The sequence below is a fragment of the Natator depressus genome, chromosome 1 (genome assembly GCF_965152275.1).
Source record: "Natator depressus isolate rNatDep1 chromosome 1, rNatDep2.hap1, whole genome shotgun sequence".
NCBI lineage: Eukaryota > Metazoa > Chordata > Testudines > Cheloniidae > Natator > Natator depressus.
Window position 1 is genome coordinate 206,744,579 of NC_134234.1, and position 25,967 is coordinate 206,770,545.

The 25,967-nt window shown below is 41.7% G+C and overlaps 1 protein-coding gene across 1 annotated transcript in view; it reads left to right on the forward strand.

Moving 5' to 3' along the window:
* FAM162A (family with sequence similarity 162 member A) overlaps positions 1-25,693 on the forward strand; it is a 38,096-nt gene extending 12,403 nt beyond the window's left edge. The window contains exons 2-5 of the mRNA XM_074975277.1: positions 1,242-1,373; positions 7,808-7,916; positions 18,249-18,357; positions 25,466-25,693. Coding sequence (XP_074831378.1) covers positions 1,242-1,373; positions 7,808-7,916; positions 18,249-18,357; positions 25,466-25,561 — 446 coding nt within the window. The 3' untranslated portion in view covers positions 25,562-25,693. The remainder of the gene's footprint in view (positions 1-1,241; positions 1,374-7,807; positions 7,917-18,248; positions 18,358-25,465) is intronic.
* The last annotated feature ends 274 nt before the right edge of the window (positions 25,694-25,967 follow it).

The following is a 25,967-nucleotide window of genomic DNA, read 5'->3' on the forward strand; positions in this document are numbered from 1 at the left end:
GGAGAGCAGAGTTGCAGCGGAAGTGGGAGCCCATGACAGCCAACATGGAGAAATTCGCTATTGAGATAAGAGCAGGAGAGCAGAGTTGCAGCGGAAGCGGTGGTTGGATGACCAGTTTTGCAGACCTACTGCACCGTCTGCTGCCAGCAGCACCAGGACACAACAGCAGCGGTGTCGGTGAGCTGAGCGGGCTGCACGCTTGCCATGGTATGGCGAGACAAGAGCAGGAGAGCAGAGTTGCAGCGGAAGCAGTGGATGACAACAGTCATATAGAGGAGCTGCGAGGTGAATTCATGGCACCAGGAGAGCAGAGTTGCAGCGGAAGCGGTGGTTCAATGACGACGGTTAGCAGTCCTACTGCACCGTCTGCTGAAAGCAGTATGGCACCCGCACGGAGAAAAGGCGTGAAACGATTGTCTGCCGTTGCTTTCACGGAGGGAGGGGCGACTGACGACATGTACCCAAAACCACCCGTGACAATGTTTTTGCCCTATCAGGCATTGGGAGCTTAACCCAGAATTTCAATGGGCGGCAGCGACTGCGGGAACTGTGGGATAGCTACCCACAGTGCAACCCTCCAAAAGTCGACGCTAGCCATAGTACTGTGGACGCACCCCGCCGACTTAATGCGCTTAGTGGGAACACACACAATCGACTGTATAAAATCACTTCCTAAAAAATGGACTTCTATAAATTTGACCTAATTCCGTAGTGTAGACATACCCTTAGTTTTGGAGTATGACAAGCCTGGTGAAAACCTGGTGCACTTCCTTTAAGTGGCATTGCCTGGATTGAAAGTGAGGCATCTGAAAGCACTAATGGCGTGTAATCATGATACCTACAGGGTCAGTGTTTAGGAAAGTGCTTCCATGCTGCAGTTTTATGTAAGAGTATGGTCAAGATCAGGTGAAGTGTTGAGATATCAAACTTTCTTTTTTTCTGTCAGTCTCTGTTATAAGTCCAGAGGTCTGTCCCACCTTACGCATTAGGTTTTTATTTTTTTCTAATTTCCTCGTATAAACACGTGCTTGCATATGTGTTCATATATTTTAAAAAAATCTATCTCAATGTAATGGATAACCAGGTCTACTGTAATTAAAGTTTAGAACAGTTTTCTGTTTAAAGCTCAACTCTTCTAAGTACTCTAAAATCTGCATGGTTACTTGGATTGCTTTGAAAATTTTTGAGTTACCTTTTGGATTCTGTTCAGCCCATTACCGCCCCTTTCTTCTGATTTCTAGGCAGAGCTACTAAGATGCTGGAAAGGAATGTTCCCTCAATTCTGAGACCAACTAAACGAATGGATCTGAAGATCAAGAGAGGTTTTTGCAGTAAATCACAGGAGGGGAGCAAACAAAAGCCTGAAGAAGGGGGTAAGCTTTTTGCTCTGAGATTCAAAGGTATCAGTGTTACTATTAGAGTAGCTACCAGGCTGAGGAACAAGTGTAAAGAACTGCTAAATAATCATTAAATCAAGAACATAGATCAAACGTCTTACGTATATATAGCACATTCATTCTAAAGGATACTCTTCACAATATGGTTTTTTGTCAACCAAGTGTACGGACTATACATAGGGATCATTATCACTCTGAAATGGAGCTATCTCTGGGAAGGAACATGGTAGTTCAAAAGCGCATAGCAATGTCAGCCAACAAGTTGGTTCAGAAAGTGAAAAATTTCTTGCACAATGAAAACTTTAGCAGATATTTAGGTAGCCAGAATGTCCTGAGTAAGAATTTAGTCAAATACAAGGCTCTGCTCTTTTGAAAAGGACTTAAGTTTTCTCTCTCACTCAAAAGACAGAACTTTAAACTTAGATGTCAAATCCAAGACTGTCTGTATTACTAATCAAAGGAAAGCTTTTTCTTTTTAGGGACAGCCTTCTTTTCTTAGTAGGTTAAGAGGAGTTCTTGTTTGATAGTTTATGCATTCAGAATCTCCCAGTTGCATTCTGTAACTAATCACTTCCTTCCCACGATCAGTCTGTTTTTATATTTGTGAGTGTTGTGATAGTGTTGAGAATTCATTAGCAGAGCCCTTCCCACAGCAGGGCAGTGATCCACTAGAAGTATGCTGCCTCTGCACTGCAGGATCATTTTGAGTTTGCCACTGACCTAGTTCATCCTTTAAGATGGGATTCCTTTTCCTTTCAAGTCAGTGATAGGTCTGGTATCCGATTTTATCTTTAAGATTAGAATGAACAGTGATAATCTATACTGGACCCTCTGTGTAACAGACCAATTATTGGTTTGACTGTCGGTGCCAATGGGTAAAAAGTAGGCCTGTCAAGTGATTAAAAAAATTAATTGTGCGATTAATCGCACAATTAATACAATACCGTTTATTTAAATATCTTTGGATGTTTTCTACATTTTCTAATATATTTATTTCAATTACTACACAGAATACAAAGTGTACAGTGCTCACTTTATATAGTTTTTATTACAGATATTTGCACAGTAAAAAACAAAAGAAATAGTATTTTCCAATTCACTTTATACAAGTACTGTAGTGCAATCTCTTTATCATGAAAGTTGAACTTACAAATGTAGAATTATGTACAAAAAATAACTGCACTCAAAAATAAAACAATGTAAAACTTTAGAGCCTACAGGTCCATTCAGTCCTACTTCTTGTTCAGCCAATCGCTCAGACAAACAAGTTTGTTTACATTTGCTGCCGACTTCTTGTTTACAGTGTCACCTGAAAGTGACAATAGGTGTTTGCATGCCACTGTTGTAGCCGGTGTCACAAGATATTTATGTGCCAGATGCACTAAAAATTCATATGTCCCTTCATGCTTCAACCACCCTTCCAGAGGACATGCATCCATGCCAATGACGGGTTCTGTTCGATAACGAACCAAAACAGTGCGGACTAACACATGTTCATTTTCATCATCTGAGTCAGATGCCACCAGCAGAAGGTTAATTTTCTCTTTTGGTGGTTCAGTTCTGTCATTTCTGCATCAGACTGTTGCTCTTTTAAGACTTCTGAAAGCATGCTCCACACCTCGTTCCTCTCAAATTTTGGAAGGCACTTCAGATTCTTAAACCTTGGGTCAAGTGCTGTAGCTATCTTTAGAAATCTCACATTGGTATCTTCTTTGCGTTTTGTCAAATCTGCAGTGAAAGTATTCTTAAAACGAACAACATATGCTGGGTCATCATCCGAGACTGCTATAACATGAAATATATGGCAGAATGCGGGTAAAACAGAGCAGGAGACATGCCATTCTCCACCAGCGAATTCAATCACAAATTTAATTAACACTTTTTAAAAAAAAATAAAAAAAAAAAAAAGTGTCATCAGCATGGAAGCATGTCCTCTGGAATGGTGGCCGAAGCATGAAGGGGCATACGAATGTTTAACATATCTGGCACGTAAATACCTTGCAGTGCCAGCTACAAAAGTGCCATGCAAACGCCTGTTCTCACTTTCAGGTGACACAGTAAGAGGCAGGCAGCATTATGTCCTGTAAATGTAAACAAACTTGTTTGTCTTAGCAATTGGCTGAACAAGAAGTAGGACTGAGTGGACTTAGTTTTGTTTTTGAGTGCAGTTATGTAACAAACTACATTTGTAAGTTGCACTTTCACGATAAAGAGATTGCACCACAGTATTTATATGAGGTGAATTGAAAAATACTATTTATCATTTTTACAGTGCAAATATTCGTAATAAAAATGTGCACTGTACACTTTGTATTTTATGTTGTATCGGAAATCAATATATTTGAAAATGTAGAAAAATATCCAAAAATATTAAATACATTTCAATTGGTATTCTATTGTTTAGCAGTGCGATTAATCACGATTAATTTTTTTTTTAGTTAATCGCGTGAATTAACTGCGATTAATTGACAGCCCTAGTAAAAAAGTATTCTTAAATATGAGGCATTAGCCACATTAGTGTTGAAAACAAAGCGTAAATTGCCCCCTTTTGCTTGTGTATGGACCGGGAGAATGAGTTTGGAAGAGAGAGGCATTGAGGGTCTGATCCTGTGCCCATTGAAGTCAACGACAAAGTTCTCGTCAACTTCACTGGTTTGGCATATGGTCCTGAGACCTACAGTATTCTTAAGAAGAGCTCTTTATATCGCCAGGTAAGATAAAGGCTTATGCTCCATCGCAAACTGTGACGCAGACAGGAAATTCTGTAGCAGTTTCATTTAACATTTTTAAAATGAGGATTTTAATTAAATACAAAAATAATCAGTATAGGTGCTGCTATCAATATTAAATATCCTCCTAAGACAAGAGAGAGAGAGTTTCAGGATGGATTGATTTAGATCAAAGCAATTTAAATCACCAATCTTAATCATGATTTAAGTCACCAAGCAGAAAACCTGATTGAAATAATAAATTTTAATCATGTTTTGCATTAACATTTTTTAACATTGCATTAACATATTTCCCTAATGAAATGTTGATTCTTATTGGTTGGTAACCATTACAACATGCTGATTTGCAACCAGATCTACTCTTTGCATTACATTTGGTGCTTCTTTTTGTTAGTCAGGAGGCTACACTAGAGCTGTTCACATTTATTTTAGCAATTAGCTTAACTTCTGTTTGTTTAATTTTTAATTTTAACTTTTTTTTATGTTACATTTCTTATTTATTAGGTTAATTTTTATTTGTGATTCTATGTCAAGCTCTGTTTGGATGGAAATTCAGATTCAGTTAAAATGCACAAAACATCATTTTACCTTTTATTTAATAACTAAAAGACTACCTTAAACTTTTTTTTCTTAGGTTTCCAGAACACGGAATGCTTTTTTTGGTTTTGTTTTGGTTTTTTTACTTAAATGTTCAGTAAATCTATTAAATAGTTTAGATAGGTAGATAATTTTATCTATAGTTAGTAAATTGAACTAATTTGTTTCTGGTCACCATGTCCTTTGAGATTTTAGAACTAGTAGATTTCATCCTCACACCTAGTTTTTATTCATAGATTGGAAGAGGAAAAACGAGCTTTCCTGCTTTTTCATCTCTCAACTTGTTTCTTACCTTTGAATGAACTAATCATTGAACTGAACTAGTTGAGTGAAATGAAAATATTCTCACTGCTCCTGCAGAAGAGGTTATTGCTCTCAAAAGCTGGTTTAGCACTTCAACAAACTCTGTTTCCCGCTGCTTAGGCATTGAGTTCCACACTAGTTCAATGGGCTGACTTTAAAACTTCGGCAGCAAACGTGTACTGCTTAATGTTTTGGTAGCTACTTCAAATAATTGTAATAGATTATAATAAGTTTAAACCTTAAATCTGAAATTGGCAACTTATGTTAATTTTAAATAGGTTTACTTTTTTATAAACTTTATTTAATTTACATTTTAAAAAATTCAATTTAAATAATCATTTAACAAATTGTTAATCCACCTTGGGTAGTTCATAGCTGTGGTATGTTTCCATCCCTCTAATGTTCTTGTTACAATGATTAGCAGTGACATTGTTGGTGATAAAATAGTTTATATTTAGGTTTCATAGTTAGCAACTCATTGAGATAAACGTGGGCAGCTCACAGGTCTTAGGTAATATTTTGTGGCTGTTTGCTGACAAAGGATGACAAAATGCATTGGTTATTCCTGGTTCATGTTTCCAAGGTTGTCCTCACAAATGTGAGGGCTAGAAACATAAGACCCTATTTTCTACTTTTTCACGTTCTTTTGTAGTAATTTCTAGCTGTGCAAAGTCGATGTGAAATGCTACCAGGTTAGAATGGTAGTACATGACACTTAGCCAGTATGTTACAGTAGTGCAGTATTTCTCAGACTCTTGAAAGCTGAGCTTACCTTCAGGAGAACGTAACCAATCTCATCCTCTTCACTCCCACCATATGTTGCTAAATTGAAAACATTGGTAGGCCGTTCAGAACATACTTCCTCTCCTTACATGTTTGGAAAAACAGTGAAATAGTTTACCAAATGTTGGCTTCTAAATTGTTGTCATTGGCATGTGAGCACCCGTTAAAACGAGTAAAGCGGTTCACGTCTGAGGTTCTCTACAAACTGAGGCTGACTTTTCTGCAGTGGCTACATTTGAATCACATTTTAAAAGGTTTTCTTCTCGACCATAGCAACTGGAGACTTACTTTTATTTTAATGAAAGTTGAATCTCTGGAGCTAGTCCTTCAACATGGATTCACCAAGGGCAAGTCATGCCTGACCAACCTGATTGCCTTCTATGATGAGATAACTGGCTCTGTGAATATGGGGAAAGCGGTGAACATGATATATCTTGACTTTAGCAAAGCTTTTGATACGGTCTCCCACAGTATTCTTGCCAGCAAGTTAAAAAAGTATGGATTGGATGAATGGACTATAAGGTGGATATTTCTACTGGCTAGATCGTCGAGCTCAACAGGTAGTGATCAATGGCTCGATGCCTAGTTGGCAGCTGGTATCAAGCGGAGTGCCCCAGGGGTCTGTCCTTGGGCTGGTTTTGTTCAACAACTTCATTAAAGATCCAGATGATGGGATGGATTGCACCCTCAGCAAGTTTGCAGATGGCACTAAGCTGTGGGGAGAGGTAGATACACTGAAGGGTAGGGATAGGGTCCAGAGTGACCTAGACAGATTGGAGTATTGGGCTAAAAGAAATCTGATGAGGTTCAACAAGGCCAAGTGTAGAGTCCTGCACTTAGGACAGAAGAATTCCATGCACTGTTACAGGCTGGGGACCGACTGGCTAAGCAGCAGTTCTGCAGAAATGGACTTGGGATTACAGTGGACAAGAAGCTGGACATGAGTCAATCATGTGCCCTTGTTGCCAAAAAGGCTAATGGCATAATGGGCTGCATTAGTAGGAGCATTGCCAGCAGATCGAGGGAAGTGATTATTCCCTTCTCTTTGGCACTGGTAAGGCCACATCTGGAGTATTGTGTCCCAGTTTTGCACCCCCCCGCAACTACAGAAAGGATGTGAACAAATTGGAGAGAGTCCAGGAGAGGGCATCGAAAATTATTAGGAGGCTGGGGCACATGACTTATGAGGAGAGGCTGAGGGAACTGGGCTAATTTAGTCTGCAGAAGAGAAGAGTGAGGGGGGATTTGACAGCAGCTTTCAGCTACCTGAAGGGGGGTTCCAAAGAGGATGGAGCTAAGCTGTTCTCAGTGGTGGCAGATGACACCACTGAGCAATGGTCTCAGGTTGTAGTGGGGGATGTCTAGGTTGAATAATAGGAAAAACTATTTCACAAGGAGGGTGGTGAAGCGCTGGAATGGGTTACCTAGGGAGGTGGTGGAATCTCCATCCTTAAAGGTTTTTAAGGCCCAACTTGACAAAGCCCTGGCTGGGATGATTTAGTTGGGGTTGGCCCTGCTTTGAGCAGGGGGTTGGACTAGATGACCTCCCGAGGTCTTTTCCAACCCTAATCTTCTATGATTCATGCTCAGCGGTTTAGGAAATACTATCCTATTGTACCATAGCTAATACACACTTTCTACAGGTGTAAATTATGATAAAAGGTGCAAGGCAGTGGAGAACCAGCCCCACAATATATTTTTTTTTAAATTAATACTTTGATTCTGGGGAATGATTCTGTGAAAGCTGTGGGTTCTGAGGCACATTTTGTGCCTTCAGAATTGTGGAGTACATGGGGCCCTGGGTAAAGTTCTGTCATCTTAAGCTTGGTTCAGTTCCACATGCCCTTACAGCTTCTCTAGGAGTGCTCATGTGATATTTCTGCTCCCTCTTTAGTTACAGCAGAGCTCATGCCTGCAGATTTGTGTTACTCACCCTGACAGATTCATTAAGCTATGATTATTCTGTATATTGTATCTTCTCTTCCATATTTGCTATAGGGCATTCCACCTTCAAAGTGCCAGGACACAAGCCCTCAGACTGGGAAAAGAAGGTTCTGCTGTGGGCAGGCCGTTTCAAAAAAGTAGATGATATACCAGAGACTGTCTCGTAAGTGCCAATCCTGAAATTATAAGTACACTAATATATGCCTACCGAGAAACAAGTATACAGGACTGAGTATCGGTTCTGCAGAGGTGTGATGTCAGGAACATGATATGATTGAAATCTAACACTGCTGTGATCTCCATATCCTGATGTAGAGAGCATGCAGTTAGCTCCCTCCTGATTCTCCCAAAAGGAAGACGAGTAAGTAGCAGTCATTTCAATGAAGGAGACCCTGAACCAGCTATTTTTGTCCTAATTTTTTTTAAAACCTTTTGCAAACCTTAGTATGAATAAAAATATTTTCCTGATTTTTTTAAATGTCCATGAAAAGTGTTTTATATTTGTTTCATGAAAAGTACATCATTCAATAATTATTGAAACGAGACTCCTAATATAAACCATATGATCATAAATAATAATTATATTATCAATTATAATCAATTATCAATTATATCTCCCTTGGGATTTAAACTAAGCAAATAGTAGATTAGGCCTCTAATGAAAATAAAACGTTGTCAAAATTTCTCTGCAGCAAGTCTAGCCTCAGTGCAAACTCTGTGCTCATCTGTGAGAACCAGAAAGTAAACTGACCATTTTAGACTCTCTGTCCAGGCAGGATGAAATGTAAATCGTACTTAAAAAAACCTCTTTGAATAATTACACCTGGCGTTAATAATGTAGATAAGGACTTTTCTTTTTTAAATGTGTTATGTTGACAATGTCTGTTTTAAAATCCTTTTGTAAAAGTGAACCCCACGTGAATTAAACTTTGCACCATTTTGGGAATGTAACAGGGCCTGTGGGACCACTGTGCCCCCCTGAATTCTCTCCAGCCTGGGCTGTCTCTCACAATGCCTTGCTAGTGACCAGCAGAAAACCCATCCAGGTGCTGTTATCACTCAGCATAACAGCATGTGGAGCCCCACGCCTAGCTAGATTGCATGAATGCTCCCAGAGCCACTCATGAATCATACAGAGAAAGGCACCAGAGCCAAATCCTCCCAGCACTGTATCTCAGGAATATACCATCTTGCAGTGCTCAAGATGAGTAATGCAGATTTATTAATTGCTTCACCGCTTCATCAATGGAAAGTGGATATACACCAGCCGTTGCTGAGTCTCCAGGCAAGGTTGAGCAATTCCCCTGGTGTGGCCTTATGCAGGCGAGCCATTACATTGTAGCTCCCTTGCTGGACAATGGTTGTTGATGGGCTGATTGATACTCCACCAGGGTGTTGGTTACTTTCCTTGTGGTTGCCTCTGGGGAGCTAATATCATCTGGCTGATTCCCAAACTTACAGCATGTTTTAGTTCAGGGATGGGCAAACTTTTTGACCTGAGGGCTACATTTGGGTATGGAAATTGTATGGCGGGCCATGAATGTTTACAAAATTGGGTTTGGGGTGCAGGAGGGGGTGAGGGCTCCGGCTGGGGGTCCAGGCTCTGGGATGGGGTTGGGGATGAGGGGTGTGCAGTTCAGGAGGGTGCTCCAGGCTGCGATCGAGGGGTTTGGAGGGCAGGAGGGGGATCAGGGCTGGGGTTGGGGGTGGGCTCAGGGGTTCAAGCTCCGGGCAGCACTTACCTCAAGCTGTTCCTGGCCAGTGGAAGCTGCGAGAGCGGTGCTTGGGGCGAGGGCAGTACGCAGAGCCCCCTGGCTGCCCGTAAATGTAGGAGCCAGACAGGGGACATGCCGCTGCTTGCGGGAGTCGTGTGGAGTGGTGGCATGCACGTGCCGAGCGATCCCCGACCCCACCCCCTGGCTGAAGCAGGGACTCAAGGGCCGGATTAAATCGGCTGGCGGGCCAGATAGTTTGCGACCCCCGACCCCACCCCCTGGCTGAAGCGGGGACTCAGGGGCCGGATTGCCCACCCCCGTTTTAGTGAGAACCATACAACACAATTCTCATAACTTCATGTGTGTTAATGATATACATATATGGATAGAGTAATGACTTTCAGCAGATCATAACCTTTCCCCGATACCTTACAAGGCATGCTTTATAGGTAAGATCACGATTATATACAAATGGGGAATATGGGGGTTCCAGGACACTCCCTCAAGGTATAGAATGTCACAAGGAAGATAAGTACATCTGGGGATTCCCTCTAAAACATGGTCCATCCTGTGTAAATACATGATGCAGAGACAGAACATCCTCTATAATTCTTATCTTTTTAAGGTGCAGATCAGCACTGAATCTAAGTGGTAAATAGCTTTATTGGTAAGCATAGAATCATAGATTTTAAGGTCACAAGGGACCATTATGATCATCTAGTCTGACCTCCTGCACAACGCAGAGCACAGAATCTCACCCACCAACTCCGGTAACAAACCCATAACCTATGTCTGAGCTATTGAAGTCCTCAAATCGTGGTTTAAAGACTTCAAGGTGCAGAGAATCCTCCAGCAGGTGACCCGTGTCCCACGCTGCAGAGGAAGGTGAAAAACCCCCAGGGCCTCTGCCAATCTGCCCTGGAGGAAAATTCTTTCCCAACCCCAAATATGGCGATCAGCTAAACCCTGAGCATGTGGGCAAGACTCACCAGCCAGACACCCAGGAAAGAATTCTCTATAGTAACTCAGATCCCACCCCATCTAACATCCCATCACAGGCCATTGGGCATATCTACCGCTAATAGTTGAAGATCAATTAATTGGCAAAATTAGGCTATCCCATCATATCATTTCCTCCATAAACTTACCAAGTTTAGTGTTGAAGCCAGGTATGTCTTCTGCCCTCACTACTTCCCTTGGAAGGCTGTTCCAGAACTTCACTCCTCTGATGGTTAGAAACCTTCGTCTAATTTCAAGTCTAAACTTTCTGATGGCCAGTTTATATCCATTCGTTCTTGTGTCCACATTGATACTGAGCTTAAATAATTCTTCTCCCTCCGTGGTATTTATCCCTCTGATATATTTATAGATAGCAATCATATCTCCTCTCAGCCTTCTTTTGGTTAGGCTAAACAAGCCAAGGTCTTTGAGTCTCCTTTCATAAGACAGGTTTTCCATTCCTCGGATCATCCTAGTAGCCCTTCTCTGTACCTGTTCCAGTTTGAATTCATCTTTCTTAAACATGGGAGACCAGAACTGCACACAGTATTCCAGATGAGGTCTCACCAGTGCCCTGTAGAGCGGTACTAACAGCTCCTTATCTCTACTGGAAATACCTTGCCTGATGCATCCCAAGACCGCGTTAGCTTTTTTCACGGCCGTATCACATTGATGGCTCATAGTCATCCTGTGATCAACCAATACTCCGAGGTCCTTCTCCTCCTCTGTTACTTCCAAGTGATGTGTCCCCAGTTTATAACAGAAATTCTTGTTATTAATCCCTAAATGCATGACCTTGCACTTTTCACTATTAAATTTCATCCTATTACTATTACTCAAGTTTACAAGGTCATCCAGATCTTCCTGTATGATATCCCGGTCCCTCTCTGTATTGGCAATACCTCCCAGCTTTGTGTCATCTGTAAACTTTATTAGCACGTTCCCGCTTTTTGTTCCAAGGTCAGTAATAAAAAGATTAAATAAGATTGGTCCCAAAACTGATCCTTGAGGAACTCCACTAGTAACCTCCTTCCAGCCTGACAGTTCACCTTTCATTGTGACCCGCTGTAGTCTCCCCTTTAACCAGTTCCTTATCCACCTTTCAATTTTCATATTGATCCTTATCTTTTCCAGTTTAGCTGCTAATTCCCCATGTGGAACCGTATCAAATGCCTTACTGAAATTGAGGTAAATTAGATCCACTGCGTTTCCTTTGTCTAAAAAATCTGTTACCTTCTCAAAGAAGGACATCAGGTTGGTTTGACACAATCTACCTTTTGTAAAGCCATGTTGTATTTTGTCCCAATTACATTTGACACCCCCCCCCCCCCCCCCCCGTTCCTCAGACGTTCTTGTTAACTCCTGGAAATGTGCTGGAAATGGCCCATCTTGATTATCACTTCAAAAGGTTTTCTCTCCCCCCACCCCACTCTCCTGCTGGTAATACCTCATGTTAAGTGATCACTCTCCATACAATGTATATTTTTTCATGGTCTCTGTGTATATAAAATCTCCTCACTGTACTTTGCACTTTATGCAGCCGATGAAGTGAGCTGTAGCTCACAAAAGCTTATGCTCAAATAAATTGGTTCGTCTCTAAGGTGCCACAAGTACTCCTTTTCTTTTTGCGAATACAGACTAACACGGCTGCTACTCTGAAACTTAATTACTTTTTCCTTCAAAATTTTTTCCAAGACCTTGCTCACTACAGATGTCAGACTAACAGGCCTGTAGTTACCCGGATCACTTTTTTCCCCTTTCTTAAAAATAGGAATTATGTTAGCAATTCTCCAGTCATACGGTTCAACCCCTGAGTTTACAGACTGATTAAAATTCTTGCTAATGGGCTTGCAATTTCATGTGCCAGTTCCTTTAATATTATTGGATGAAGATTATCTGGGCCCCCCGATTTAGTCTCATTAAGCTGTTCGAGTTTGGCTTCTACCTCAGATGTGGTAATATCTACCGGTTCCCATATCCTCCGTATGCTCATTTCCATTTGTCGTCCTACCATTATACCTGAGCTCCTCATTAGCCTCATTAAAGTATTTTGTTTAGATATTGGGCCATGCCTAGATTATCCTTATCCTCCACTCCGTCCTCAGTGTTTAGCAGCCCCACTTCTTCTTTTTTTGTTTTCTTCTTATTTATATGGCTATAGAACCTTTTACTATATCTTTTAATTCCCTTTGCAAAGTCGAACTCTACATGGCTTTTGACCTTTCTCACTTTATCCCTACATGTTCTGACCTCGGTAAGGTAGCTTTCCTTGCTGATCCCTCCCATCTTCCGCTCTTTGTAGGCTTTCTGCTTTTTCTTAATCACCTCTCTGAGATGCTTGCTCATCCAGCTTGGTCTACAACTCCTGCCTATGAATTTTTTCTCCTTTCTTGGGATGCCGGCTTCTGATGATTTCTGCAACTTTGACTTGAAGTAATTCCAGGCCTCCTCCCGCCTTTAGATCCACAAGTTTTTCAGTCCAATCCGCTTCCCTAACTAATTTCCTTAATTTTTTTTAGTTAGCCTTTTTGAAATCAAAAACCATAGTCACAGATCTGTTTTTGTTTATCCTTCCATTTAGTTTGAACTGAATTAGCTCATGATCACTCGAACCAAGGTTGCCCCAACAACCATTTCTTCTATGAGGTCCTCACTGCTCACCAAAACCAAATCTAAAATGGCATCCCCTCTTGTCGGTTCAGGAACTACTTGGTGAAGGAATCCATCAGCTGTCGTATCCAGGAAAATCTGAGCCCTATTATTATTACTAGCACTTGTCCTCCAGTCTATATCTGGGAAGTTAAAGTCTCCCATGATCATACAATTCTCATTAGTATTTACTTCTTTAAAAACATTAAAGAGGTCTCTGTCCATATCCAAATTGGATCCCGGCGGTCTATAGCACACCCCAAGCACTATCCCTGGGCAGGCTCTAGTAGTTTTCTTCCCCAATGTGATTTTTGCCAAGACAGACTCTGTCTTATCCATTCCATCACTTCTTATTTCTTTGCAGTCTACCTCATCATTGATATATAATGCTACTCCACCACCTTTGCCTTTATTTCTGTCTTTCCTAAACAGCACATACCCTTCAATACCTGTAGTCCAGTGGTGACTACTATTCCACTATGTTTCTGTTATCCCTGTAATATCTGGTTTCACTTCCTGCACCAGTAGATCTAGTTCCTCCATTTTGTTACCTAGGCTCCTCGCATTAGTGTACAAACATCTTAATTTTTGCTGTTTGTCTTCTCTCACATTCTTTACCCAATTTGGCACAGACATTCTACCGCCAATATTGCCTATTGGATTGGTATGTACAATGCCCTTCCACCTTATGTCCATTCTACCCACGGCTGTATCCTTTCTTACTTCATTTTCTTCCCTCTCAAAGAGAAAATATGGTGTGGAGATTACCTAGACATCTCCCAACCATCTCCCCCGAATTCCTAGTTTAAAGCTCTCTTGATCAGTTGTGCCATCCTAGAAGTCTATTTCCCTCCTTACTCAGGTGAAGTCCATCCCGAGAGAACAGTCCTCTGTCCATGAATGCTTCCCAGTGAGCATACATCCCAAAGCCCTTCTTACAGCACCAGTGCCTGAGCCATCTGTTGAGCATCATAATCTTGTCACACCTTTGTTGCCCTTCTCTAGGAACAGGCAGAATCCCACTGAAGATCACCTGAGCCTCAATTTCCTTAAGCGTCTTCCCCAGCCTGGCATAGTCTCCCTTGATACGTTCCAGTGAGAATCTAGCCGTATCATTTGTTCCCACATGAAGGATAATCAGTGGATTCTTTCCCGCTCCCCTTAGGATCCTCTGCAGCCTCAGGTCCACATCCCGTATCTTAGCACCCAGCAGACAGCATACCCTTCTGTTCTCTGGATCAGCTCTTGTTACAGGCCTGTCTGTTCTTCTCAGTGAGGAGTCCCCAACCACATAGACCTGCCTTTTCCTGGCAATGGTGCGATTCTCCAGTCTATCCCCTGTTCCATCTGGCTGCAAGTCCTCTCAATTCCTATTGTTCCTTGCAATCCTCTGCAACCCATCCTGTATCATCCTGGGGCTCATATTTGGTGTTATCTCCATTGACTCTTGCCCTTGTCCTATAGGACTATCTGCTCATCTGTGTATTAGTAGCAGAACAGAGTGGTACAGAAATGCTTAGCTGATTGGAGGTCTTGACTACTCTTCCCTGTTTTAAGACAGCTGAAGAGCCTCGTACCTAGGAGTATGCAGCAGAGTAGTGGAATGTTTTGCTGACGCTCTGCCAGTTTAATCTTATTTATTACCTGATGAGAGAGATTAAAATCACAGTGGGGATTCTGCCATGCAGAGGCTCTGCTATGGCATAACTGATTAGTCTCTGAATTCTCCAATCCTAAAAATTTCACGAGAGCAGTTGGTAACATAAAATCATATTGCGGATGGACTGTTAACTGTCGTACACCATCTCTCTAGAGCTAAGGCAGAATCAAGGCTACCAGTATAAGCTAGACTTTGCTACATTTAAACCAATCCACCTGAAATTCCACAGGCATGAATTTGTGCCAAGATAGAATTTCTGTGGAAATATTGAGTCAAATTGGAGAAAACAATTGATGCTCAAAAAATGTGGTGTCTTCATTTTTCTAATGTTGTAGTGTCATTTTGGGGGTATACTATCTAGATATCGATATCGATATCTATAGATATCTATCTATTATATATATATATAATATATATATATATATAAAATTTAAGTTCGCTATATCAACTGGATCACCCTTGTCCACATACTTGTAGATACCTTCAAAGAATTCTAATAGAGTTCCTTACATCTCTCAGTGCAAGGCAGATTTTCCACTCCTCAGTTCCTTCTTGTGGCTCTTCTCTGAACTCCAATTTTTAAACTTTTTTTTTTTTTTTAATTTAAAGTGTGGACACCAAAACTAGATACAGTATTCCAGTGGTGGTCTCGTACTAGTGTTCTATGCAGAGGTAACCTCCCTGTTCCACTGAGTCTTTTTCTGAGTCACTGCTTTTCAAAGGTATGTCTACACTGTGGAGTCTGTAGTGGCATAGCTGTGTCGGCATAACTGAGCCAGCACAACCCCCTACTGTAGGTGCAGCCTACATCGACGTGTTTTTTTTTTTTTTTTTCCTTTCCTGTCTGTGTAGGAACACCACCTGCCCAAACTACATTAGCTACACTGATCAAAGCCTTCTTCTGTTGACATAGTTGAACCAACGCAGGGGGTTTTGTCGGCATAGCTGAAAAGCGAGGTTGTGGGTTTTTTGTTTTGTTTTTTTTTCCCCACACCTTTGAGTGACATAGCGATACTAACCTAACTTTAAAGTATAGACCAATCCTAAGATAAATATCCCATCCAGAAAGTAAGGGGTACATTCTTTGTTCAGAAATGTATTTAGGTATTAAAATTCATGCTCTTTGTTTTGGCCCAGTGTACTTGTGGATCCAGATTGTTCCGTTTAAGTGACCTGCCGTTATCATTATTTACCACCCCAGAATCTTGCTGTGTGCATACCTTATCAGCACTCATTTTATATTTCCTTCCAGGTCACTCCTAAAACCTATTAAATAGCAGTGACTCAAGCATCCACCACAGGGGGAAAAATACTGGGTATTAAAGGTCTCTTTATAGTAGTGGAGAAAAGCAGAACAAGAACCGCTGTCTGGAAGCTGAGGCCAGACAAATTCAAATCAGAAGTAAGGCACGTACTTTTAACAGTGAGGTTGATTAACCACCTGAACAAACGGAGGGTAGCAGCGGATTCTCCATCTCTTGATGTCCTCATATCAAGACCGGTTGCATTTCTGGAAGATATGCTTTAACCAAACACAAGGTACAGGGCTCAATACAGGAGTAACTGGGTGAAATTTAATAGCCTGTGGTAAAGAAGTTCAGACTAAATGATCTGGTGGTAGACTTTAAGTTCTATGAATCTGATCGCTATGGGACCACGCTAGAAACACTTGCAATTGATGATTCCTCACTATTGGTTAGAAAATAAATATAGCATATTTTTAATGGATTGAAAACTGGCTGTTATGCCAAATTTTTAAAATCAGAAAGTCAGGCAGTCAGATGCCTTACAGAAGTCCAAAAATACATGATCAGCACAGTTACCTTCATCAGCCAAATTTGTAACCTTAAAAAATTACAAAGTTAATTTGACAAAACCTTTCTGCCATGATCAACCATGTTTTGTTGGCATTAAATACATTACCATCCTTTAGTTTTTTGACTGTCTCAGATCAGCTGTTCCATTATTTTGGCTGGGATTGATGTCAGGCTAACAGGCCTATATCTACCTGGTTCATGCCATTTACCGTTTTTTGGGATGACATTTGCTTTCTTCCACTCATCTGTAACTTCTCCAGTATGACACTTTAAAAAAACAAACAAACAAAAAACTCTCTTCTGAAGTATTAGAATTCTATTAGAGGGATATCATTTTCTGAACTCGATAGGTTAGTTTTTAAAAGGTTATTGTCTCTCTTAAATTCTGTAAGTCTCTGTTTATAGAAAACTCGCCTACAAATTTTGTACCACAGAGGACTATTTAGTATCTGTATCCTTAATCCCAACACTACTCACTTTTGTAGGGGTCCACTGTAACTGAAATACTAAATTTCAGTTGTATGATCTTTAATGTTTAGCCCAACCTGAGACCATTGACTCATTGTTGATATTTGAAGTAGTTACAACACAAATCCTTTAATTCTTCTTCTTTGCCCTCCATGGAGGGCATTTGGAAGATCAAGATGACTGGCCTTGTAGGGAACTGTACCTCCTTAAGAGTTAACAGTAGGCCAGGCTGCAAATGTCCAGAAGCAAGTGATATAGCTGCAGATGTTGGGTGTATCTAGATAAGATGTACTAAAATTTGCAAGAAAGTCTCTACAGGGCAACACTTGCATGGTATAAATAATCCTCCATCTTCAGTTAAACCCTCTTGAGAACTGTTCCAGAAGACAGTAGGAAGTGAAGTTTTAGACTTCTACCAAGAGCTGCTCAAATTTTCCCAGGGGCATAAATTGCTGTTGAACGTATTGGAGACAGCTGACATGAAATCTGTATTATAAAAATGTTTCTAATTGCAGCTAGCATTTCCAAACCCAGTGCTGGAGGAAGCCATCTTGCTGAAAAGTTTAATATATGGTGCAGAGTGTTGAAGCCCAATGGAAAAAAAAATCAGTTTTGGTGCATCCCCATCCCCAAAAGCTCAACTCTTTCACAGTTTAATCTTGCTTTTTACCCTGAAAACTTTCAGGATGTGCCCAAACTAGAAAAAAGGTGGTCTACCGTGTGTTAACATGGTAAAATCCTAATGTGGAGAAGGCGGTTTGTAGTTTTTACATGGATTAGCAGGTTGCGGTAAGCACTGGGGGAAGCTAGTGGTAAGAAAACACTTCTTTCCCCCTTACTGAAGACAAGATTTGACTGTCAGGCAGAACAAAAGGGATTCGCTATTCCAGTGATCTGAAAATGCAGCATTGTCTAGTGATTAGAGCAACGGACGGAGTGTCAGGAAATCTGGGTTCTGTTCTCAACTTTGCTAATGATTCATTTTGTGGTCTTGGGCAAGCTACCTCTCTCTGTCTGTAAGATGGGGATAGTGCTTTGGGAGGTGCTGATAAAAGGCATGATACAAATGCTAGTTTCTTGACAGTAGATTGTATGGATTCTTCTTGTTTATCAGCATGACAAGAGATATCAATAGATCAGAAGCTAAGGTCTCTGATAATGATTTTGGCCTCCCTTTGCTTCATGAGGTTTGAGCTGATCGATGCTGCGCGAAATAAATTGCGTGTGAAGATCAGCTACCTGATGATTGCCCTGACAATACTGGGATGCATCGTGATGGTCATTGAAGGAAAGCGGGTGAGTACAGTATTGGATAGTTGACTGGAGCTGAACCTTATTACACAATCCTCAGATCTCTCTTAAGATCCGTAATGAAGTAACAACAAATACTGCTTAAAGCAATAAACAAAAATTAAAATGAACACTCTACGACTCCCCCAAAACTCACCCAGCACCAAAATGTGCCCTCCCAGGAGAGACCGAGAGCTATATTTCTTACAAATGCAGCAGTTCTGCCTCTGTGGGAATGTGCACACTTCTACTTTATCCCTTCATGTGTGTACTTTGCTGAGGTAGCACTCCTGGAAGTGCATACATAGGAGGTGAGATGCTGTGCAACTTCTGTTATTACAACTTCACTGGGATTTGAGGATGCCTGTCATTTCCTGGTGGTGGGTCCATAATAAGAGGTACTGCGGTGTGTTCTCAGGTGCCTCCAATAAGTCATCCTGAGAGGAGTTTAGGGATGAGGACCCTCCCAATAGATAAATGAGGCAGAAGAGGGTGGTGGTGTTTCCCCTCTCAGTCATTTAGATGCTGCAGTGATTAGGTTGATCATCTCTTCAAATTTCTCTGGAGGGTCCATTGTATTTTGGGAGGAAACATAGACAACCTGGGACACTTGATTTAATCCTACATTCAAATAATACTATTTAGGGAGGATGTGGGACCTGGTCACAGAGTAGAAAGGCCCAAATTTAAGTTGCTGTATATGGGCAAAGGGTCTTGCTCCTAAGATGGTCCAGCATGTGCATTCTCACTGACGTGCACAACACAAGAATAGAATATTCTACTGTGCATGCTCAGGATACCATTTGCAGGTGTTGCTAAGTTTGGAGAAAACCGTAATTAAAATTATAGATATCAAGTCCCATTCTTAGTGAAGACTATTGATACTGTAAAATGTCAAAGTTCAGCTGTGTCTGAGGTATCCTCCACCTTGAAATTAAAAGGTGTACAACACCTTTGCATATTGGGTAAAGTGTTTGTTTTTTTCAACTTCTCTAAACTAACAAATGACTGAAGGGATTTTCCTTAGACTTTCCAAAAACAAATTCACTTTCTGGCAGAGACCAATGCAGTAAACCCCCAAAGTTATGAGTTAGTACTGTTTAAGAATTGCCCAGGCATCAAGGCTGCTTAGAAAAGTTAAGACAGAGGACTGAGAGGAAAACAAAAAAATATACCTTAAGGTCTAACAGCAAGTATCAGAGGAAACATACAATCACTGCAGCCTTTAACAAGAGCCCTGCAGCCAAAGACTTCCACTCTTTCCCTGTCTGGGAATGAATGTATTAAAACAAAATAAATTAATAGCAGACAATAAGATGATATATGATGATGCCATGTGCAATAGTGGAAACATAGGGAACTTGATGGAATCTAATATTATGATTAAATGAAGTTGTATGTATAAAAGGGACATTGACTGTAAGATAGAGCTTTGGGCAAAATATTGTAAACTTTACTCCGGGGGATTTCTGCACCAGAAAATTAAAATACTATGTGCAGAATTTTTAAAATTTTTATAATCACGCTAGTATCAATTATTTTGGTAATTTATTTCAAAATACCTGTCAGCAAGTATGTGTGTAACAATGCAGACACAGAAATAAATTTCTCCAGGAGAGTTAAAGAAATCCCTGTGAACCCAGTTCCTGCTTCTCTGCCCCTTCCCCACCAGACCCCGGGTGGGGGTGGGGGCAGGGGCAGGCAGGCAGACAGACCCGCACACCCACCCCCATACCACGCCCCCGGCCCAGACACTCACACCTCTTTCCTCCCTCCCCGCCCCAGGCAGTAAATAAAAGGACCTTAAACCAAATAGTATGTTTTTTTATAATGACACTTGATCACAGAGTGGAATAATCAGAAGTGTAACTTTGATTAATAGTGCACGGACTCAGCTCAGCTACATGTCCCAGCATTCCACCATTGTGATAACGAAGAGAACAGAAGTGGTAAACTTGCATAGCTTTTCTGGCCTGCTGGAGAACAATCGTTCTTGAAGTGACTTCAGTGATTCAAGAGAATGATTAAAGGATTAAAAACGATGCCATATAGGTTAGTGATAGACTCAAAGAACTCAATTTATGTAGCTTAACAGAGACAACATTGGGGGGAACGTGACTGCGGTTTCATAGGTTCCAAGTTTGCAAGGGGCCATTGTGATCACCTAGTCTGACCTCCTGAGTAACACAGGCCATAAAAGTTCCCCAAAATAGTTCCTAGAGCATAACTTCTAGAAGACACATCCAGTCTTGATTTAAAAATTGTCAATGATGCAGAATCCACCACAACCCTTAGTAAGTTGTTGCAGTGATGCAATGACAATTTACACTTGCTGAGGATCTGCCCCCAAATATTTGCCATCAACAGTCCTGGCAAACCCCCCCTTCCCCGCTTCTAAAGCCTGATCTTTAAATAGAAACAAACAATTGTTGAAGGAAATGTAGATATTTCTGTCTTCCCTTTAATTCAGTCACTGCTTTTTTTTTCTCTCAGAGCTGAAAACTAAAGTGTATAGTAAACTGTTTCTGTAGGTCTCCTGTCACTCAGATGTTTTATACATAGGGGCTTCATGATTTGCAGTGCAGGCAACATGCAAAATCATATTATGGATGTATGCCAAAATGTTGAGGTTTTTATTTCTAAAAACAACTGATATTTTAGTTACTCATGTTTTTTAATAAACTTAATCATAGAAGATTACGGTTGGAAGAGACCTCAGGAGGTCATCTAGTCCAACGCCCCTGCTCAAAGCAGGACCAACCCCAACTAAATCATCCCAGACAGGGCTTTGTCAAGCCAGGCCTTAAAAACCTCTAAGGTTGGAGATTCCATCACCTCCCTAGGTAACCCAGTTCCAGTGCTTCACTGCCCTCCTAGTGAAATAGTTTTTCCTAATATCCAACCGAGACCTCCCCCACTGCAACCTGAAATCATTGCTCCGTGTTCTGTCATCTGCCACCACTGAGAACAGCGTAGTTCCATCCTCTTTGGAGCCCCGCTTCAGGTAGTTGAAGGCTGCTATCAAATCCCCCCTCACTCTTCTCTTCTGCAGCCTAAATAAGCCCAGTTCCCTCAGCCTGTCCTCATAAGTCATGTGCCCCAGCCCCCTAATCATTTTCGTTGCCCTCCGCTGGACTCTCTCCAATTTGTCCACATCCTTTTTGTAGTGGGGGGCCCAAAACTGGACGCAGTACTCCAGATGTGGCCTCACCAGTGCTGAATAGAGGGGAATAATCACTTCCCTCCTTTTGATCATTCTGTCAGAAATGTTCCCATTAGCCAGAATGCTTTGGGTTGGTCTCTAATGTCAATAACAAATGTGTATGATGCTCGTGGATCCAGTAATGTTATTCCTAAGCTGTTATTTCAGAGCAGCACTGATGAAATAGTCTGAGAGAAAATATCAGAGTGTATTAGCATTATTATTAATTATGGAACCTACAGGGCTCAGTTGATCAGATCCCCATTGAGTGTGCAAAATCACACTAAAAGCCATTCCCTGCCCTGAGTAGCTTGCAGCCTACATTCATGAGGGGACAAGCTCCACAGTCTGGGAAGTAGGACTAGTCGGGGTGTGATCCAAAATTTAATTAGTTTTGGCTTTCGGAAGTATTCATAAACCAGTCCCACTTACTATTCTATTGGATATATGAAAATATTCAGTGAACTTAGCAGTTCTGTGGAGTACTTGTGAAGTGTCCAGTGTTGGTATTTACCAAGGATCGTGGTGGATTCTCCATCACTGCCTATTTTAAAATTAAGATTGGAAGTTTTGTAAAAGATCTGCTCTAGGAATTATTTTGGGGCAGTTCTATGGCTTGTATTACTCAGAAAGACTAGATGATCACAATGGTCCTTTCTGGCTTTGGAATGTGTGAGTACATTGTAAAATGTACTGTGAGACAAGTTTAAAGAGCATCAGAGAATATGGAGGGACTTCGTATAATTTATACAAACACTAAACTAGATACTTCAGCAGCTAGCAGAGTGTTGATGGAGAAACTGAAACTTGAGCAAGCACAACTGCAAAGATGGACAAAGGATGCACCACAAAGGGACTCACGGGAAGCGACTGGTGGCAGTAAGATGATGACCAAAGCAAACCAGTCCGAGTTCAGGGTCTGTCCCAAGATGGTTGTATCAAAAGCTATGCCCTAACTTGTCATATTCAAGCTGGTCTGACAAGATGTGTTGAACAAAAATACTAGAAAATTCCAGCTCCAGTTGCAAGAACTCAAAAGGTGGTGTCTTGGTCCCTGACTGGATGGTGAGAGAGGAGGATTCTTATTTTGGTTGGATATTTTCAATCTTTGGAAGAAATAGTGGTCACCATCTGACTGGTCCACAGCAGGACCTCCAAGAAGATGAACTAAGTTGGATCACCCAGCAGAAATAGGATAAAACTGCTTGTTTCCTTCAGCACATCACTTCCCAAACCCCAAAGTCTCCAGGAAAGGAGAAGACTGAGGTCCTCGACTGGCCAGCTGGAAGTCCTCCTGGTGACATCAAAAGTATCTATCTCAGATAGGCACTTTTATGTGCGTCTCTTTTTCAGGGTTGCCTACTATGGCACCAGAAAGCACTGTAGTTATGGCTGTTCTTCACTTACCTGTGATTGCTGTGAATAGAAACTGAGCTGAAAAAACAAACACACACACGCACACTCTCTCTTTTTATTGGGTGACTACTCAAATCAGTTAATTTACCACTTCCTGAAACTGGGTACCTAATTAATAAGGAAGTATATGTGCTGTTGTGATTTAAAGATTGTCAGAGTTACAGTGTGTGTTCTTGTTTTGTAACAGGTTCAAATCAAGATTGAGGTAAAGTAGCTTTTAAACTGAATAAGTTCCTGTTAACTAAGATTGTAAGACACTGTACCTGTGTCTACCATATTTAAAGGATTCATGCTGCCTTTCAACTTCTAGGTGCATACAGACATAAAGCAGACCAACATTCAAGCCTCTTAAACAGCACTCAATCTATACAGTCTTCATAAATGTAGTTTTACATAGTTAGGAGTGTTAGTCAGATCCTGGAACTAATATCCTTCATTGGTAAGTAGGTTAAAAGCGTTGACTACTAATAGATCTATCAGGATGGAGACCTTGGTGAATTGGCATGGAAGTAACTGACCAAATTATCTTTGACTTTTGCTTTGACTCCCCGCACCATGTTAGCAACACTGGAGTTGATAACCAATTGGCACAAGTGAGGCCCTATTCTGAGGGGCTCTTTTTCAAAAATCTAACCAAAGTCACCTTCCCACAATAGAAAATAACACTTATACTCACTATCGTGGTTGTGAGATTTAATTCTGAACACCTAAATGTTTGTTTTCACCAATTTTCTAGCTTGTTAGCTAAATCATAGTTCAATATTCATTTTATAGCCTCTACCAAGGGAGGCAATAGGCGGACTGTGACCCAAACCTGTATCGCCAGGTGCTTTTCAGTGGACTGTGGGGGCAGAGGTGATGCACGGGCAGGGCATGCAGGGGTCGCAATTCCCCTCCCCCCGCGATTGCTCCGGATGCCTCTGGAGGATATGCCCAGAAGTGAGGAGACATCATGCCCCGGCAGCTGCGTGTCCGTGCAGCAGAGTGGCTGGCTGAGCTCTTCACACACACACCCCCCCACCCCCCACCCCCCAAACTACATGTCGTCTCTGCACTCGGGCTGAAGCCAAGCTGGGGCTGAAGCCATGCAGAGCCGTGTGTGTGTGGCTGGAGATCAATTGGAGCACACCCTTCCGCCACCCCCAAGCAGTCCCCGGAGCCCACCCTCCCCAACCTCATGCTCCCCCCACCCGTGAACAGTCCCCAGAGCCCCCCACGCTGGCCTCATGTCTTCCCAATCTCTCATCCCCAGAGCCCTCTCCAGCTGCCCTGCCCCCACTGGGCTCTTTCCCTCCCCAGTCCACCTCCAGTCACCTACTTGTGCCGCATCCTGTCCTCCCCACGTCTCCCCAGGGCTTCTCTCTGGAGTCTTCTTGCTGGTTCCTGCCACCCAGAACCTCCTTCCTACCCCTCTGCTGTCCCAGCCCCCAAAGGGGCATCACATAGCTAGCTGGATCATAGTCCAGCAGCTTCACCTCCTGGCTCCGAGCTCAGAAGTACTCACACACACGCACCCTGCTTTGCTGACCAGATCCCAGCCCATACCCATTCCTCTCCCCCTCCTCCTTCCCCCCATCTTTGTTACTTGACTCAATTGGGGGCATGGAAGAATGTTTTCTGGGGGGGGGCAATCAGCAATGCTAGGGAGCTCAGGTCAGCCCCACGGATCCCATTTTCAGTTTAGGCAAATAAGGTCACCTTACTTTCTGGGCAGGGAGCTGGCAGGTGATGGGGAAGCTTGGGAGAGCAATCATGGGGGCGAGGGGAGGGCATGGGAGCTGGGTATGGGGGGGGTTGGTCTGGACCTTGACTATACCATTACCAAAAAATTTGGACCTTGACAAAAAATAATTGACGACCACTGTCCTATACTATTAGTTGCTTCTGTTAACAATACTCAGTAAAACTCTCCAAAAATTAAAATTCAGCTTTCAGGTCAGCTTCTTTAGTTAAGCAATTAAAAGATCCCTAAGAACAGCGGTTCAGATATGCTTACACCAACCAAAGGCAGTTTCAACCCTAGAGGTGAACATTTGGGAGAGTTGTGAGTGGGAAGGGGGATTAGAATGGAAGCTGTTCTTAACTGTAGCAGCAGTTGCTACTAGAATATGGTCTATCTACCTTTACTTTATTTCCGAATTCTCCTGGCTTTCGACGAAGAAAGAAGTTTATTACTATTGAACAGAAAAAGGGAAAGCATCTGCCAGAGCCATCAGTATATTGGCTTAATTCAGCCCTAAGGAAATAATGAACTTAAACCAAAAGAATTCCAGGATTTTGTGCCTTCAGAGTTTATTTTAACCCTCTAGCTCTTCCTAGCATTAAAGCTGGCATATTACAAAAGAGTATCTAGGCATGAGAGCTGTATCTCTGTAAGGGAGTATTCTTCAGAGGTATAGCTCAGACTACCAGATGGTTTGTTCATTGCTTGTTCAAACTTCATCTCTACAGTACCATAAGTAACATGTTTGCTCTCCCTTTATCATACTATTGTAGGCTGTCGGAAGGCATGAATCCCTTACAACCCAAAACATGGAAAGAAAAGCTCGCTGGAGAGATGAGGTTGCTCAGAGTGCATCTGCCAAACCCTAGGAGAGGGAGGAGACCTGGGAAGGAGGATACAAAACATACAAATGCTTTCTTCGTTGATGAGCGAGTGGTAGATCTTCATGTGTTTTGCTTTTATGTTATAATCCTCTGCTGTTATGCTTTAGGAAAGACAAATAAATTATTTTGTAGTAATACTAAAAATCTTTCTTGACTTTTTTATTGGGCTATCACCAAAATGCCTATTTTGAACAGCTTCAAAGAACAAGGAAAGTGCTAAAACTGAGCAGATGCTGTAGTTGCTTTTCATACAGAATGTTCAGGGCTTCTGTTTCCTCATTGTAGCAATACTGCCATATCCTTCTAGGATGGACTTGATTTACTCTCCTCCCCTAGTGTCATAACCAAGTAAAGAAATAGGTTTTCATCTCTTACAGGCAGAGATTCTTTC